This window comes from Oryctolagus cuniculus, chromosome 18 (assembly GCF_964237555.1).
Source record: "Oryctolagus cuniculus chromosome 18, mOryCun1.1, whole genome shotgun sequence".
Classification (NCBI taxonomy): domain Eukaryota; kingdom Metazoa; phylum Chordata; class Mammalia; order Lagomorpha; family Leporidae; genus Oryctolagus; species Oryctolagus cuniculus.
Window position 1 is genome coordinate 21,293,991 of NC_091449.1, and position 18,890 is coordinate 21,312,880.

The window sequence follows — 18,890 nt, forward strand, 5'->3', positions numbered from 1 at the left end:
CCCTTCACTGAAAAGATCAAAACATACACGGCGTAGCAGAATAAGATATTTTTTAATAAGAACTTTAGCTTTTAAGATACTTCAGCAAAAATGTTAGGGTAGAGCAGAGCAGCCAGGTCAGTCATACGGCCGCCTGATGAAAGCGAACGTGTGTCTCTTCCCAGAATGACGTCAACGACAAGCAGTCAGCTGTGAAGATGAAGATGTTTGGGAAGCTCACCCGAGACACGTTTGAGTGGCACCCTGACAAGCTTCTGTGTAAGAGGTTTAATGTCCCTGACCCTTATCCAGAGTAAGTTGGCTAAACCTGCCTTTTACATCGGTACAAACCACATTCTCCCATAGGAAAGCTAATAGGTCCCCTTCCACATGCCTGTAAATTCCTGTTTGCTTGATAAACATACTTGGGAATGCTTGGGGTTGCAAGTTTTACAGATCAACCTCTATTAATTTGTTACTAAACAAATAAAATACCCAGACAGCAAACTTTTATTTTGTATTGAAGATACAAAACTCAAGTATGTCAAATTAACAAAACTTAGTGCCTTTATTTGGCATCTTTTTAATGCTGCTCATAGAGTGTGCATTTAAAACATTACCCACATTTCCTAATTCTCTTTATAAAACTCTGACACCTCTGTATTTGATTATAAAAACTGCAAGAAAGCATTTACAATTGAATGAGAGGCTGTGTGGGGAAATGCAGGTGTATTTTTAGCAGTGGAACTTTTCCTTAGTGTAAATCCATTTTCAGAGTTAGATTCCCTTACTGTAATAAGGAAAAACCCATGGGTCCTAAGGTCAGCCGTTGAAGTCTTGAATTGCTTTGGGAAGTGAAAGTACCTTAGGGACCCTTATGTCAAGTAGAAGAGCTGGTGAAAAACTTGAGATGTGAGATGAAAGCTTTGTAGGAGGTGGATGGCATCCTGGCAGCTGTTATTAAAATGTATCCTTTTTTCTTTTCATCCCCCAGTTCAACTTTAGTTGGCTTACCACGGGTGAAGCGTGACAAGTACTCAGTCTTCAACTTTCTGACGATCCCTGAGACAGCCTCCCTGCCCACAACGCAAGCCTCAAGTGAAAACACGCCACAGCACCGAGGTCCTGACAGTGAGTAGGGTCTCAAGCTCTCGTCCTGAGGATACTCGTGGCACAGGGTCTCCCTCTCTGAGCAGAATCGCTCGCATGTGTAAAACAGGTTCATGTTGTAATGGTCCAGGTGTTACTCTTTGGAGCTGGGACTCTGTCTCTGCTACGTCCCCAGCACTGGCACAGCCCGTGACCCCCTCGTAAGTGCACCGTGTCCTCAGGGAAGGAAAGAGCAGTGGTGAAGGGCTTGCCTCCAGCTCCCTCGTTCCATTGTTTTGTCTGTGCTATACTTTTTCAGAATCCCGAAAACCATCCCGGTGGGACACATCTAAACAAGAAAAGAACGAAGATTCCATTAGTGAATTCTTAAGTTTGGCTAGATCAAAAGTTGGCCCACCTAAACAAGAGTCCAGTCCGTCAGTAAAAAGAGAAGAGGAACCTGCTCCAGAATCCCTCTCAGATAAGGTATTCGGGGCTTTCACGTTCTCTGGCCAGCTAACCCGACCTTTGCCGTTCTCTGCGCTGATGCCTTCTCCAGTTACTTGATGGCCGACTTCTCTGTGAGGGGCCACGTATTTAATATTTTAGCCTTGTGCGCCAGATAGTCTCCATTACAGCCTGTCCGCCTGGCTGTTGAGCGTGAGGAGAACCACAGGCCGTGTGTAAATGACGGCACAGCTGCACTCCAGTAGAACTCTGTTTCCAGAAACAAGCAGGGGGTGGGAGGTGCCCGTGGCTGGCCTCTGCTGGCACCTATCTTATATCATAGCTTTAACCACGTGAGGAAGCGTTTTTAGACTTCCCTGCCTAAAATGGCCTTCACTTGTCATCAGCCATTGAAGAAAAACTCAGTGTTTTCCTACCAGAAACTACCATTTTCCAATTACTAAGTATTTTGTGAAGAATTAGGGAGGATATTCATTTTTTGTTTTCTTTAATTACTGCTTTAATAGTTGGAAATTGAACTCATTAGAAAGTTTTTATTTCTGATAATAGCCTCGTTTAGACATTGTTGTGTTTTTTTTTTTTTTAAGAATAAATGAATATGTGAAAATTGCCTTATTTTTGGAAGTACAGTTCAGTGAGTTGTAACACCTGGATTAATTCACGTAATGACCACCACGGTCCAGGTGCAGTGTTATCATCGCCCCCAAAACCCTCACTATCCCTTTGTAGTCATCCCATGCCCAGGCTCCAGACCCTTGCGAACTACTGATGGTGTGTTCTCTGTCTCTGTAGTTCTGCCTTTTCCAGAATGTTAGGAATGTCCGTACACAGTCTTATGAAACTGATGTCTTTTATGCAGCATCCTGCCTTTGAGACACAGCAGGGCTGTGTGTGTGTGGTGCATGCCTGTTATTGCTGGGTGGTACTTCATGGTATGAATGTGCAACAGTTTGTTGACCCATACACCCTGTAAGGACATTTAGGTTATTTCCAGCATTTGACTATCACAAATAGAGCTGTGAGGAGAATTCATAGGCAAGTTTTTGTGTAAACATGTTTTCATTTTTCTAGAATAAATACCTGTAGTTGGATTGCTGAATAAAATCAGAGTCCTCCAGAGAATTCATGGAAAATGGAGCTGAGAGTTTATTTTGCTGCAAAAATTTTTGAAATCTGTTCATGGTTTCTGCCTTTTTTTTTTTTTTTTTAGATTTATTTTTATTTATTTGAAAGAGTTACAGAGAAAAGTAGAGATAGAGAAAGAGAGGTCTTCTATCCTCTGGTTCACTCCCCAAGTAGCCACAACAGCTGGAGCTGAGCTGATCCAAAGCCAGGAGCCAGGAGCTTCTTCCAGGTCTCCCACCCCTTGGGCAGGGGCCCAGGGACTTGGGTCATCCTCTGCTGCCCTCCCCACGTACACCAATAGGGAGCTGGATTGGAAGTGGGGCAGCCGGGGCTTGAATTAATGCCCTTATGAGATACCAGCACTACACGTCGGGGCTTTAACTCACTGGACTACAGCGCCGGCCCCCTAGTTTTTGATGACAGTGTCCTCCACTTTTTTTTTTTAACGATTTGTTTATTTGAAAGAGCTACAGTGAGAGAGCAAGAGACAAAGAGAAAGAGAGGAGAAAGAACTTCCATTCGCTGGTTCACTCTCCAAATGGCCGCAATGACCAGGGCTGGGCCAGGCCAAAGCCAGGAGCTGGGAGCTTCTTCCAGGTCTCCCACATGGGTACAAAGGCCCAAGCACTTGAGCCTTCCTCTGCTGCTTTCTAGGCATGTTAGCAGAGAGCTGGATCAGAAGTGGAACAGCTGGGCCTCGAAACAGCGCCCACATGGGATGCTGGTGTTCTGCAGATGGTGGCTTTACCTAATACACTACAGCACCAGCCCCCCTCAATAAACTTTCTGAAGAACCCTCATATATACAGATATGTTTTACTTTATAAGAAACTGCCAAACTATTTCTAGAGTTACTTGTGTTTCAGGTTTTGAAGCTCTCTTCTTGAGTGCATACACATTTATTTCTGATGAATTGACCTCTTTTTCATTATCTAATATCACTCTATCCCTGATGCGTTTTTTTGTTTGTTTAGTTTTTGCATAGTAAATATTTATACATCTTTTTACTTTTTACCCTTCTATTCCAATAAGTACAAGAGTATTTCTTTTCTTTTCTTTTCTTTTCTTTTCTTTTCTTTTCTTTTCTTTTCTTTTCTTTTCTTTTCTTTTCTTTTCTTTTCTTTTCTTTCTTTCTTTCTTTCTTTCTTTCTTTCTTTCTTTCTTTCTTTCTTTCTTTCTTTCTTTCTTTCTTTCTTTCTTTCTTTCTTTCTTTTTTAAAGACATTTATTTACTTGAGAGGCAGAATTAGAAAGAAGGAGAGACAGAGAGAAAGGTCTTCTATCTGCTAGTTGGGTCGATTCGAAGCCAGGAGTCAGGAGCTTCTTCTGGGTCTCCTATGTGGGTACAGGGGCCCAAGCACTTGGGCCATCTTCTACTGCTTTCCCAGGCCATCAGAAGGGAGCTGGATTGGAAGTGGAGCAGCCTGGCACTCAAACTGGTGCCCATATGGGATACCAACCCTGCAGGCAGATGCGTGACTTACTATACCACCGCGCCAGCCTCACAGAAGGATTTCTTTTTTTTTTTTTTTTGAAGACTTATTTTATTTATTTGAAAGAGTTACAGAAAGAGGTAGAGCCAGAGAGAGAGGGAGGTCTTCCACCCACTGGTTCACTTCCCAAATGACTGCAGCAGCCAGAGCTGAGCTGATCAGAAGCCAGGAGCCAGGAGCTTCTTCTAGGTTTCCCACATGGGTGCAGGGACCTAAGGACCTGGTTTATCTTCTACTGCTTTCCCAGGCCATAGCAGAGAGCTGGATTGTAAGAGGAGCAGCCAGGATTTGAACCAGCACTCATATGGGATGCCAGCACTGCAGGCTGCGGCTTTACCCTCTATGCCACAGCACGGGCCCCAGGAGGATTTCTTATAAATGACATGTCATTGGGTCTTCTTAACTTTTTAAAAAGTTTTTATTTAAAAGGTAGACCATCAGAGAGAAAAAGAGGGAGGAAGGGAGGGAAGAGAGAGAGAGAGAGAGAAAGAGAGAAAGAGATCCTCCATCTGCTAGTTCATTCAGGACTAGGCAGGCTTAAGCAAGGGCCCAGGAACCCCATCCTGGTCTCCCACATGGGTGCAGGTTCTAAGCACTTGGGCCATCTTCTGCTGCCTTCCCAGGTGCATTAGCAGGGAGCTGGATTGGAAGTAGAGCAGCTGGGATTCGAACCAGCACTCTGATATGGGATGCTGGCAGCACAGGCAGTGGTTTAATCCACTGTAACAGAATTCTGGTCCTTATTGGGTTTTAAAAAAAATTTAATTTATATTTTTAAAGATTTAGTATTTATTTGAAAGGCAGAGGGAGGGACAGACACAGGGAGAGAAACTCTCCATCCCTGGTCTCTATGGTTTCTGACAAGAAGTCTGCAGTCATCCATCTATGTGCTAAGATGAGTTTTCCTCTGGCTGCTTTCTGCCCTTGGGTTTAGCTGTTTGATTATAAAGCTTCTGGGTGCAGATGTTTTTGGGCTTATTTTGTCTGGGGTGTGCTGAGCTGCTGTAATCTCTGATTTATCTTTCACCAAATTTGGGACATTTTTGGTCATTCTTTTTCTTTTTTTTTCCTCTGCACCACACCCTAACTTCCCTTCTGGGATTTTGATGGCATAAATAAAATGTTAGGCATTTTGGTATTGTCCCACAGGACTGTTAATTTTTTCAGTCTGTTTTCTACCCCTCTTAAAGTTTACATCAGATAATTTCCATTCTTTTTTTTTTTTTTTTTGTAAGTTCTCAACCTCTTTCCAGGGTCACCTCCCTTCTGAGAGCCCACACAATGAGTTTCAGTTTTGCTTACTGTATTTTTCATGTCTAAAATTTCCATTTTAAGGTGGGCATTTGGCATAGAGATAAAATCGCTACTTGGGACACCCACATTCCACAATCCAGGAGTCCCTGGTTCAAGTTCTGGCTACTCCTGACCCAGCTTCCTGGTATTGTGCACCTGGGGAGGCAGCAGGTGATGATGGTGCCTGCCACCCATGCGGGAGACTCATAGTGAGTTCTGGACTCCTGGCTTCACCTCACTCAGTCCGGGCTGTTGTGGGTATTTGGGGAGTGAACCCCAGCGGATGAAAGATCTCTGTCTTTCTGTCTCTCTGCCTTTCAAGTGAAATGAAACTAAATACTATTTCCATTTGGTTCTTCTTTATGTCTTCTGTTTCCTTTATGAGGCCTTTTCTTCATTGGCCCATATTCTTGGAACAAAGAGACTTTCAAGTCGTTGATAATTCCAAGATTTTTGTCATTTCAGGGTTGATATCTGTTTGTTGTCTTTTGCAAGTTGACATTTTTTTCCCTTGTTGTTGTCTACCAAGTAATTTTGGAGCATCCCGGGCATTCTGAATATTTTTATGAGAGCCTGGGCCTTGTTTAAATTCTGGAGAGAGTGTTGCTAATTTGGTTGGTTTTGCCCTAGCAGACAGTCAGCCCAACTGTAAGGCCCAGCCCACCCTCCTGGCTGTGGTTCTAACGTCATCTCAGCTTTCAGAGCCTGTGTAGCACTGTCCATGCTTGTCTAGGGCGTGCACGCCACACTGGCTGGTTTGGGACCCTGATGGAAATTAGTCCCACACTGCTGCTACGGGATGCTTTGCCTTGCTGTTCAGAGTCAGATTCCTGCCTTCATGGCTTAGGGGCTAGCCACAGTTCACAAACCCCTTTGAAAGAGCACTCTCTACAGCTCCTTGAGATATGCATGGTATTTTCTGACCCTCGGGGCTCCCCCTGCACGTCTTCCAAAAGCTGGGACTTCAGTTTCCAGACTGCCTTGCACTCCCGCTACTTTATCTGTGTCTGGAGTTAAATGGCAGGTAGGCAAAAAGGGAGGGAAAAGCAGTGGGATTCACTCCAGACTGTTGGGACCATGGCTCCTAGGGTCATAGAAAAGAACCCCCACTTAGAGTTTTAGATTTTTGGCCTGGCAGCTGTTGCCACCACCCCCACTGCCACATTTAGAACCAGCCCATTGGTTTTATTATTATTATTATTATTATTATTATTATTTTAGGATTTATTTATGTATTTGAAAAGCAGAGTGACAGAGAGAAAGGTCTTACATATGCTGCTTCATTCCCCAAAAGCCCACAACAGCTAGGGCTAGGCCAGGCTGAATCCAGGAGGCAGGAACTCCATCTGGGTTTCTCATGGAGGTGGCAGGAACCCAAAGACTTGGCCATCATCCACTGCCTCCCAGGTGCATTACCAGGAAGCTGGATCAGAAACGTAGAGTAGCTGGGACTCAAACTACTTGTGAGCATCCCAAATGGTAGTGTGTCAAAAATCTCATTGAGGTAATATTTGTGTATTGTATGCCTGTAAAAAGTCTTGCTTCTCTTTCATTTCCTTTCATGTAACTTTAACAAGGTCTCTTTGCCTCTGGATTATCTAATTTCCTTCTTGAAAACTTTCTGAGTCATTGCGAATGTGAATGTGCCCATCTATTAGTGGAACGTGAGGGGGTTCTGAAGAGGCTTTGCAAATGCAGAACTTAATGTGTTTGCTGCATATTGTTGTTTAATTCTAGTGTAAGTCTTTTCTACTCTGGAAAGAAAGAAAGGAAAAGGATCAGCTCCGGGTGTATCTGGGAGTCGAACAGCTCATGTGTGCGTGAGACTCTGCCTCTGCATTTCCTGTTAAAGACACCGTGAAAGGCCAGAAAGTCTGTGGCATGCCATAAAGACGTCAGAGTCATGACTTTTCTTCAGCTGCTGCCATTATTTCCTGTGATTCACTGTCAGACCCTCTCCCTCTCTCTCCTTCTTTGTGTAATTAATTTTTTTGAAACAATCTCAGAAGTTTAAATGTGGTTCAGATTTTGTTTTCCCTGACCAACTTGAGCACGAGTTGCCAGCTGGGCGCCGTGACCCCTGTGCTTCTGTCACAGATGCACCTCCTCCTGTGTAACCACGGCGTGTCCGTCAGAATCAGAAGCCTCATTGCTGCCTACTCCAAGACCTGTCAAGTCCCCGCAGTTGTCCTGATGGTGTCCTCACAGCGCTAAGGATGATGCTGCGCACCATCTGTTGCGCTTGGCTGTCACCTCTCTCCAGTCTGGAACAATTCCCCCGTCTGTCTCTGATTTTTTTCATGGTCTTGGGGCTTTTAAAGATTTATTTATTTATTTGAAAAGCAGAGAGAGAGAGAGACAGAGGTCTTCCATCTGCTGGTTCACTCCCCAGATAGATGGCTGCAACAGCTGAAGCTGTGCCGATCCAAAGCCAGGAGCAGGAGCTTCCTTTGGGTCTCCCATGTGGGTGCAAGGCCCAAGAACCAGGGCCATCTTCTACTGCTTTCCCAGGCCACAGCAGAGAACTGGATCGGAAGTGGAGCAGCCGGGACTTGAACCAGTGCCCATGTGGGATGCCAGCACTGCATGTGTCGGCTTTATCCACTATGCCACAGTGCCGGCCCCGGGGTCTTTTAAAGATTACAGGACAGTACTTTGTGCAGTGTCCCTCAGTTTGGGCTTATCTGCTGCTTCCTCAGAGTTCGATTCAGGGCCGCATCTTTGGCAGTAAAACATCAGAAGGGGTGCTGTGGTTGTATCACATCCTGTCAGGTGCCCCTCGCTGAGGCTCACTGATCACCTGAGGAAGGTGGTGTCTGCCAGGTTCTCCAGCTATAAAATCAGTCTTTTCCCTTTGTAATTACTAAGTCCTTTGATGTATTAATTGCTTATACTTAATTATTATTATTATTATTTTTAATTTGAAAGAGAGAGTAGGTACAGGTTCCCGTCTACTGATTCACTCCCCAGATATCCTCAATGGCCAGAGACCCAGAGCTGGGAACCAAGAATTCAGTCTAAGTCTCGCACACGGGTGACAGGGACCCTGCACTACTTAGTTATCACTGCTGTCTCCCAGGGTGTGCGTCAGTGGAAAGCTGAGGACAGGAGCTGGGGCCAGGGCTTGAACCAGGCCCTCTGACATGAATATGGGCCCTGGATTTTGTGTCGCAGTGTGGGAACTTTCATCTGTGTCAGGGCTCTGTTCCTGTGGACCCACGGTTTCCTGTGTCATCCAGAGTGAGGACTCTGGTCCTATCGATAGTCCTTTCATTGTGCGAATGGTCCCAGGCTTGGCTCCTTGGAGCCCTTCATGTTGGCCTGAGTACCTCTGATGTGTTCCTCTTGTTCTCTGATCGTGGCTTTGCTTTCTGGACACAGGCGGGTTGGGCTCCTCTGCTCCTTTCCCAGTCCCAGCTCCTGAAGCGCTTCTTACTCCCAGATGCCCTGGTTATTTTCAGTGGGGAGTTGTGTTTATAAAACAAGATCTCGGCACACTCTTGGCAGTTAAAAAGACCACTTCTCCTCTTTTCTTTTCTGTGAAGAAAGTCCTTTAACGCTTCACATTGCACTGTCTCGAGTGAGTTTTTCTCATGTGGGTGTTTGTCCCTCTGCTCCAGAAAGCAGAGGTGGTGTACAGGGAGTGGCCCCTGGCCAAGAGCCACAGAACCGCATAGCAGAGCCCAGTCCCTGCCCTGGGTGCAAAGCCCCAGTGCCTCTTTGGCAGAGCGACCTGTCATCTCTAACCATCTTGGTAACGAGGGAGGGCTGGGTGGCTCCTGGGGTCCTGTAATAAGCTGTAGGGGGTAGCAGCCATGTCTCCGTCTTACCTTCACTGCTTCTTTACTGAATTAAGTTTCCACAGGGTTACTGCCTTTTTCTTGGGTTAGTCTGAATGTCCGTAACCCAGGCCTGTTTTAGGGAGGCTGATGTGTCATGGCAAAGGAGAGTTCTCTGGCCATGTTGTCCTGGTGTCCCAGCCCCCTTCCCATTGCATACAGGCCCACTGTGGTCTCTTCAGCATTTCCCACCAGCAGACCATCTTCCCCATGCTGCTGCTGCTGCTTCTTTTTTTAAAAGATAGATTTATTTATTTATTTGAAAATCAGAGTTACAGAGAGAGGCAGAGAAAGAGAGAGAGAGGTCTTCCATGTGCTGGTTCACTCCCCAAATGACCACAGTGGCTGGAGGTGGGCCTATCCTAAGCCAGGAGCCAGGAGCCTCTTCCAGGTCTCCCATGCAGGTACAAGGACCCAAGGACTTGAGCCATCCTCTACTGCTTTCCCAGGCCATAGCAGAGAGCTGGATCAGAAGTAGAGCAACCAGGACTTGAACTGGCGCCCGTATGGGATGCCAGCACTGCAGGCGGCAGCTTTACCTGCTAAGCCACAGTGCCGGCCCCCACCTCCCCTTCTTATTGGCCTTCCAAAGGCCAGGCCTGAAGCAGTGGCCTCCACCACCTTTGCCTGGGTCCTTTGCAATTTTGATTGATGACAAACCTCCCAGTGAGGCATCAGCTGCTCCTGCCTAGCTGGCCCCTTCCACACTCCTTGATTCAGAAACACCTTGAGAATAAAGGCTGTGTGAGTGATGGTTGTCTGGGTAGGGAGTGCATGGCCATGGATACCCACTGCCGTGCACATGAACGTTGGCGTGTGAGTGTGGGTCTGTGGATGTGGCCCTTCCAGCCCTGCTTCTTCACCCCTGACACTTCCTTCACTGTGTGCAGACGGCAAACCAAGCTGTGGATTCACAGACGGAGGGGGAAGGAAGCCGCCCCTCCATGGACTTGTTCAAGGCCATCTTTGCCAGCTCCTCAGATGAGAAGTCCTCGTCCTCTGAGGAAGAGCAGGGCGACAGCGAGGATGAGGAGGATACTGGAGAGGCCGAGGTCAAAAGTTCCCAAGAGACGCCCTTGGAGGCCTCGTCCTCTGTGGAACCAGGTAAGTTAGTGTCTCGGTGTGGGTAGGTAACCCCAGGATACTTAGCAATCAGTGATGTAGAATCTTGTGTGTTTTTGATTGGGGTGGAGCAAAGTTCTTTTTTTTTTTTTTTCCTATCTAGCATAAATCTCTGGTGTTTGATAATATTGACTTTCTTACTTACCCTAGTTGAGAAGAATTTACAAGTAGTACAACTTTCCTTTAAGGAAATAGCTTTTTTTTAACCTGTGGATGAGGAGGTGCTGGGCCATTGGAAGGCATTTGGTTGTGAGGTATGTGGGTCCTCTCCTACTTTCCACTCTCAAGGGCACGCTGTCCATTCTGGACCCACCATCAGATGGGCGTGGCTCACAGGGCCATTCCTGTCACTGTGAGTCTCACGTTTGGTTCGTGGCCTGTCTGCTTGTTCCGTTCATTCCCACCATGCGTTCCAGGCATAGGAAAGGAAGTGTGGTGTCCACAGTGGTGGGGCGGCAGGGAGGAGTGTTTAGATCCTTGGTGGTGGACACAGTTTCCCATCGTGGAGTGTTCTGCTGGCCCAGTCCCACTGTGGTGGACTTGGGTATACTTTGAGGACCTTTAACCAAAAAGTTACCTAGAAATATAAAATATTTCTCCTCAGGTGATTGCAAGTATCTGCCTTTAAAAAAAAGATTTGTTTACTTATTGGAAAGGCAGAATTATGGTATGGGGTACGGGGAGAAAGATGGCTACTCCCGAGGTAACCACAACAGACAAGGATAGGCCCCCTATTTCTTTTTTCTATGAAAAAAAAGTACTTTTTTTTAATTACAGTGACACATATACTTGAACTTTAAAAGTGCAGGAATGTAGAAAAAAAGTCCCCTTTAATCCCATCTACCAAGAATAGCCACTGTTAACACTCTGATGTGTATTTTTCTTTTTCCCATTTTTATGTCTCTTCCGTCTGTGAACATAGTAATCTGTTTAAATAATGATCTAGAAGGAATGTGATCTTGTATTTTTAGTTCTCCTTCTGTTGGTTATTTATTTTGCGTGGTGCTCGACTCCCCCAGGCTTCTGGGACAGGACATGATCTTACACCCATGCTTGTTCATTTGCACGGTTTTGTTTCTTCTCAGATGGCCCTTCCTCAGGAACACACTTTGCCCTTGAGGTCTCAGTTAGTGATCCAGAGCATGTGCCCCGGGGCACCCACCCTTGCCTCCCTGTGTTACAGCCCTTGATGCACGTGGCTGTGGGTGCCCTCATGTGATTGACATCCCAGCTTCAAGTGTCCCTGCGGGCAGAGATGGGATTCTCCGAGTTCACTACTGTGTCCTCAGCACCTGGCTTCACTTAAGCCAAGTGAAGAAATCGCACGTTGTCTGGTGGCTACAGACACTAAGATTCAGACAGGGGCCAGCATTGTGGTACAGCAGGTTAAGCTGTCATTTCTAGCACTAGGTGCCACTTAGAGTCTCGGCTGTTCTGCTTCTGACCCAGCTCCCTGCTAATGCACCTGGGAAGGCAGCAGAAGGTGGCTCAAGTACTTGGGTCCGTGCCACCCATGTGGAAGACCAGGATGGAGTTCCTGGCTCCTGGCTTCAGACTGACACAGTCCCTGCTGTGTTGGAGCCATCTGGGGAATGAACCAGCAGATGGAAGATTTCTCTCTCTCTTTCTCTGTCACTCTTCCTTTCAAATAAAAAAATAAGTCTTTTTTTTTTAAAAAGACTCAGACACATTACTATTGGGCAAGTGAATGAAAATAAGGCATTGCTGTTTTTCAGCCACTGAGCCAGCACCCCGAGAGCCTGCGCCTCCCTTCCCGATACAGAAGATGCAGATGGATGAAAGGGAGGAGTTTGGCCCGCGCCTGCCACCTGTCTTCTGCCCCAGTGAGTCCAGAGCTTCTGGGCCCGCCTGTCCACGTCAGCTGTGTCTCTTCTGACCCGGGACCACTCCAGCAGTGGGTTTACACCTGCACGTCTACATCTGTGCCTTGGCGAATGCAGCCAGTAAAGCTAGTCCTCTCAGGAGTGTGTCCCTGCCCCAACCCTGTCACCAGCTTCCGACCAGTGCCTTCTCAAATTGGCACCCCACGCTAAGATGTTTAGACTGGCTTGTTACCTCTCTGAAGGCTGCGTTAGCAAATACCTGTCCCACAGCCCAGAGACAGAAATAGTGTATAATCCCATTATCCTCCTTGCTGTTTCCTGGCGTGTCCATATGTAAACACTGGTTTGATTAATTAACCTGGCTTTCAAGAAGATGATAAAAAGGGGTGAAGAATAAGTAGGAGGTTTTAAAAATTTGCAGTGAATGTGTTTCTCGTTTGCTTTGGTTGTTCCGCTCTTCAGTTTAAAATAGATATCAGCTAAGTGATTTATGGCCGCTTACCAGAATGTCCTTAATACCCTCGTAATAGTAACTTAGTCTGGTCTAGAGGTTATTTTTGGATTCTCCAAAAACTAACATTAAAACAAAAATTGGAGGGAGTCAAATTTTGAAAAATCTGACTAGCTATAGGACTAGAAAATTGGAGGTTTGGAAAAATGTCCACGCTCCTGGAACAGCTTGATATTTTCCTTTAGGTAGCAAAAGTTGACTTGGCAGCTGCATATTAATGACCTACTAGAGCATTTTAGCCTGAACTTGGAGATGGAGAATCTAGGCGCGTGCCATATCTTTGGATATTTTTAATAATCATGAGCATCATGTTGTTTTGATGTTCATATTTTAGTGTTTCCACTTATAAGACAAATTCTTATAAAACACGTTTTTGTAAGGAGAGGATCAGATAAGAACCTGACGTGGCTGTGTCAGGTTCTGGACGTGGAGTTTGTGTGCAAGGTGCCATCTCAGTCTCCTTCCTGTGTCCCTCAGCAGATAGGGGTTTCTACTATCCCATTTTACAGGTGGAGACACCGAGTGGGAGAGGTTGTCAGGGTGTCCCAGGTCACGGAGGTGGTGTAGAGCCTTGGTCAGAGTCTGTCCAGCTCCGGGCTTACCTGAGCTGTCAGACTGCAAAAGACTGTGGGCATTCTTCTGACTCTGTCTTCGTTCGATGTCAGTTGGAAGATAGGCTAAGGCAGGATGCTGGTTGGCTCTCATGGTCTGATATGGAAGTTTCTGGCAGCTTCCAAAAGTTGGTCTACTTTTCCCCCTCTAATTCATGTGTTTATTACGTCCGTGTTTCAGATGCTCGGCAGAAACCTGAGGCTCCTCAAAAAGAGAAACACAGAAAGAGCAAAGAAAAACACAAACCCAAGAAAGAGCACAGACGGAAGAAGGAGAAGGTGAGCAACTGCTGGGTGTCAGTCACCCCGGCTTCGGTCGTCCGGTGAGGCCCACAGCGGCCCGTAGAGCCGGGTGAGGAGGACGTCTCGTGGCCAGACACACAAGTCTCTCTGCACCCCACAGTGACAGTCCATGCGGATGCTCCATTTTCCAGAAACTTTTTGATCTTTCAGAGCAGAAGAAATATTTTAATTTTCAAATTATGGTTTAAATTTATTCAGACATTTAATATTTCCTTATGGGAAAACATCTAAAATCCTATCTCCTAGGTCGTATTGTTTGTACAGAAATATACAGTACATTAGCATTATCGGTAGTCACTCTTCTTTGCAAGAGAACCCCAGAACTTTGTACTCCTAACTAATTATAACCTAGTACCTGCTAACCAGCTTTTACCCATCTCTCCTTACCTGGCCTCTGTTACATTTGTAACTCCTGTGAGATCACTGTTTTCTAGACTCCATATGTGAGTGAGATCATATGATGTGTGCGTGGCTTATTTCAGTTAATATAATGACCTCCAGTTCCATCCAGGTTGTTGTAGATGATAAGATTTCAGGCTTCTCTATGGCTGAGTAACATTCCATTGTATATACAGACCACATGTTCTTTATCCGTTCATCTGTGGGTGGACACTTAGGTGGTTTCCAGGTCTTGGCTACAGTGAATAGTGCTGCCATAAACGTGGGAGTATAGGTGTCCCTGACAGATTTCAGTTCCCTTCAATATGTAGCCAGTAGTGGAGTTGCTGGATCATACAGATCTATTTCTAGTTTTTTGAGGAACCGCCATACTGTGTCCCACAGTGGCTCTACTAATGGACACTCCCACCAGCAGTGTGCAGGTTCCCTTTACTCCACATCCTCACCAGTGCTGTGTCACCTTTTGTCTCTTTGATAGCAGCCAATCCAATTAGAGTGAGGTGGTGTCTCAGTGTAGTTCTGACCTCCATTTTTCTGGTGATTTGTGATGAGCTTTTCTTCATGTACTTGTTGCCATTTGTATATCTTCCTTTGAGAAATGTCTGCTTAGGTCTACTGTCCTTTAAAAAATTGGATTATTTGCTTTTTGCTGTTGAGTTGTTTGATTTCCTTGTATATTCTGGATATTAGCTCCTTGCAGATGTATAGCTTGCAAATATTTTTTCCCATTCTCTAGGTTGTCTCTTTATTGTTTCCTGATGTTGTACAGAAGCTCTTTAGTTTGATGAAATCTCATTTGTCTATTTTTGCTTTTATTTCCTGTATTTTTGGAGTCTGATCCAGAAAACCCTTGCCCATTCCAATGTCCTAAAGTGTTTTCCCTGTTTTCTTCTAGTTTTTTCAAAGTTTTGGGTCTTATATTTAGGTCTTTTTATGTATGTATAACATTTACTTATTTGAAAAACAGTGTGAGAGAGAGAGAGATCTTCCATTTGCTGGTTCATTCCCCAAAGGCCCATAACAGCCAGGGCTGGGCCATAGCCAGGAGCCTGGGATCCATCTGGATCAAGGACCCTAGTACTTGGACCATGATTTGCTGCCTTCCGAGGTGTATTGGCAGGAAGTTGGATTGGAAGTAGAATAGCAGGGACTTGAACTGGCACTCTGTTATGGAATGTGAACATCCCAAGTAGCAACTTAACACACATAATGCCTACCCCATATTTAGGTTTTTAATCCATTTTGAGTTGATTTTTGTACTTGGTGTGAGATAGGGGTCTAGGTTTATTCTGTATGTGGAAATCCACTTTCCCCCACACTGTTTGAAGACTTCCTTTTTCCAATGTATGTTCTCAGCACTTTTGTCAAAGATCAGTTGGCTGAAGATGTATGTTCCATTGGTCTATGGATCTGTTTTAATGTCAATTACATGCTATTTTTTTTTTTTTTTTTTTTTTTGACAGGCAGAGTGGACAGTGAGAGAGAGAGAGAGAGAGAGAAAGGTCTTCTTTTTGCCGTTGGTTCACCCTCCAATGGCCGCCCCGGCCGGTGCACCGCGCTGATCCGATGGCAGGAGCCAGGTGCTTCTCCTGGTCTCCCATGGGGTGTAGGGCCCAAGCACTTGGGCCATCCTCCACTGTACTCCCTGGCCACAGCAGAGAGCTGGCCTGGAAGAGGGGCAACCGGGACAGAATCCGGCGCCCTGACCGGGACTAGAACCCGGTGTGCTGGCGCCGCAAGGCGGAGGATTAGCCTATTGAGCCACAGCGCCGGCCAATTACATGCTATTTTAATTATTGTTACTTTGTAATTTTTAAAGTCAGGTAGTTTGATGCCTCCTGCTTTGTTATTTTTGCTCAAAATTGTTGTGGCTATTTGGAGTTTTGGTGGTTCCATATGTTTTGTGAAAAATATCATTGGGATTTTGATGGGGATTGCTTTGCATCTGTAAACCACTTTAAGTATTATACACATTTTAGTGATATGGATTCTTCCAGTGCATGAATGTGCACTTCCAGTTCACAGGATGTCTTTCTACTTCTTGTGTCTTATAACATGTCTCATCAATTTTCTTTCACTACCTCTTCGGTAAAATTTATTCCTAGGTTTGTTGGTTGTTTTGTTTTGTTTTGGTAGCTATTGGAAATGGGATTGTTTTCTTGAGTTCTTTTTCAGATGACTGAAAAAGATGCTGTATAACAACACTATTGATTTTTGTATGTGGACGTTGTATCCTATAATTTTGTTGAATGTATTAGTCCTAACAGCTTTTTGGTGTGGTCTTCAGGGTTTCTAGTATAGAAGATCTTGTCACCTGTGAACAGTGACAGTTTGATTCCCCTGTTCTTGATTTGGATGCTCTTTCTTTCTTTCTTTCTCTCTTTCTCTCTTTTCTTTCTTTCTTTTGCCTGGTTGCTCTGGCTAGGATCCTGACGTACTGTGTTGAATACATATGACAAAAATAGAGATCCTTGTCCTGTTTCAGATCTTAGAAAACCTTTGGTTTTTCTCCATTCATTGTAATATTAGCTGTTGGCTTGTTGTATATGGCCTTTATTATGTTAAGATGTGTTCCTTTTACACCTAATTTGGTCTGAGTTTTTTATCCTGATGGTATTTTGAATTTTATTGAATGCCTGATCATGTCATTTGTGTCCTTCTTTCTGTTGCTGTGTTGTATCATGTTTATTAGTTTGCATATGTTGAACCATCCTTGCATCCCTGTGGTGAATCCCACTTAATCATAGTCAATAGTCTTTGTAATATGTTGCTGAATTCAGTTTGCTAGTATTTTGTTCATCAAGGAAACTGGTCTGTAGTTTTCTTTTTTGTTGTGTCTTTGGTCTTGGTATCAAGATAATTGTGGCCTCATAGAATGACTTTGGAAGAATTCCTTCCTCCTCTACTTTTTGAAATAGTTTAAGGAAGTAGATGTTGTGGTACAGGAGGTTAAGTCACTTCTTGGGATGCCCGTATCCCGTACCCTGACTATTCTGTGCCTGTAGTTTAGTTTCCTGCAAGTAATGCACCAGGGAGGCAGCAGGTGATGTCCCAAGTACTTGGGTTCCCGCTTGGATGGAGTTCCTGGCCCCTGGCTTTGGCCTGGCCTGGCCCCAGCTGTTGCAAGTATTTGGGGAGTGAACTAGTGGGTGGATGGAAAATCTGTCTCTGTCTCTCCCTCTCTCACTCTAACTTTCAAATAAATAAATAAAATTTAAAAAGTAAATAAATAGTTGAAGAAGAATCAACATTAATTCTCCTTTAAATGTTGGGTAGAATTCAGTAGTGAAGCCATCTGGGCTTCTCTTTGATGGGAGACTTTTTTAAAATTACGGATTGAATCTTGCTTCTTGTTATTAGTGTATTTAGGTATCTTATTTACTAATGATTCAATGTTGGTATGTTTATGTGCTGGGAATTTGTCTATTTCTGTTCTTCAATTTGTTGCCATGTACTTGTTCACAGTAGTTTCTAACAATCTATATTTCTATGGTATTAGTCATAATGTCTCCATTAAAAAATTTCCATCTCTCTCTCTCTTTAAGATTTATTTATTCATTTAAAAGGAAGAGTTAGAGAAAGAGGGAAAGATAGAGATCTTCCATCCACTGGTTCACTCCCCAAGCGGTCACAATAGCAGGAGCTTCCTCCAGGTCTCCCACGTGGGTGTAGAGGCCCAAGGACTTGGACCATCTTTGGCTGCTTTCCCAGGTGCATTAGCAGGGAGCTAGATCTGCAGTAGAGCAGCTGGGACTGGAACCAGTGTCCATATGGGATACCAGTGCTGCAAGCCGCAGCTTAACCCATTATGCCACAACGCCAGCTCCAATTTTTTGTCTCTGATTTTATATGTTTGAATTTTCTCTCTTTTTTATTAGTCTAGCTGAGAGTTTATCAATTTTGTTTATCTTTTCAAAAAAACCAGCTCTTCATTTCATTGTTTTTGCATTGTTTTTTAGTCTCTATTTTATTTATTTCTGCTCTGAGTTTTATTATTTCTCTTATCCTACGAATTTTGGATTTGATTTGTTCTTGTTTTGCCAGTTCCTTGAGGGATAGTGGTATGTTGTTTATTTGAGATCTTCCTGCTGTAAATGGAGGCTGAACAGAATATTTTAATTTGTTCAACTGTACTTTAAAAAAAAAAAAAAACTTGTGGACATTAAAAGGTAAGAAAAGGGGCATGGAAGTATTTTAGAGAAAGAGTGGAGTATTAAGGAATCCACTGGGGTGCCCAGGAGCCCCAAAGGCGCAGCAGCTGCACGGCAGGCAGGCGGCTGCCAGCACCAAGCCCAGGCCGGTGAGGTGCGATCTGCTGCTGCCATTCCTTCCTGGATTTCTCTCAGGTGTGCTGCCGTAATAATGCTGGAGTTCAGAATCTTCCTTTCCTTGGCTCCACAGCAGAAGATTTCGTTCTCTACATATAGAATAGGCTTCATGTTTAAAAACAACTGGGTGGTGTTTAAAGCTGAAGATTGTCATGGCTGTTTAACCTAAGTTCTAGGCGGAAGTAAGGTTAATTGTCTTGGAAATGCTAATTTGGGGCAATTCAATCTGTTCCTGGAACCGTGAAAATTTTACTGGTTTTTGATTTTTGACAATACAATCATAGATGACAACAGTGACACCTGGATTGAACAGTGTGCTCCAAACAGAAAGCTTCCTGTTGAACTACAAGATTCTTATCAAAAAAAGATTTTAGACAGAATTTATGGACAGAGTTTTTAAATATTTGGGAGAGGAAGGTATAGGAGAAAATGAAATGAAAAAGCAGTTACATCAATACCTTTCACTCCAGGGGATGGTGGAGCTTTT

At 44.5% G+C, this 18,890-nt stretch overlaps 1 protein-coding gene across 2 annotated transcripts in view; it reads left to right on the forward strand.

Annotated features, from left to right (window-relative positions):
* The window catches only part of GPATCH1 (G-patch domain containing 1), a 52,607-nt gene that overhangs the window by 29,837 nt on the left and 3,880 nt on the right, over window positions 1–18,890 (forward strand). For both annotated transcript variants that reach the window (XM_051846714.2, XM_051846713.2), the window contains exons 13-18: window positions 165–292; window positions 974–1,110; window positions 1,388–1,554; window positions 10,176–10,389; window positions 12,144–12,251; window positions 13,555–13,652. In XM_051846714.2, coding sequence (XP_051702674.2) covers window positions 165–292; window positions 974–1,110; window positions 1,388–1,554; window positions 10,176–10,389; window positions 12,144–12,251; window positions 13,555–13,652 — 852 coding nt within the window. The remainder of the gene's footprint in view (window positions 1–164; window positions 293–973; window positions 1,111–1,387; window positions 1,555–10,175; window positions 10,390–12,143; window positions 12,252–13,554; window positions 13,653–18,890) is intronic.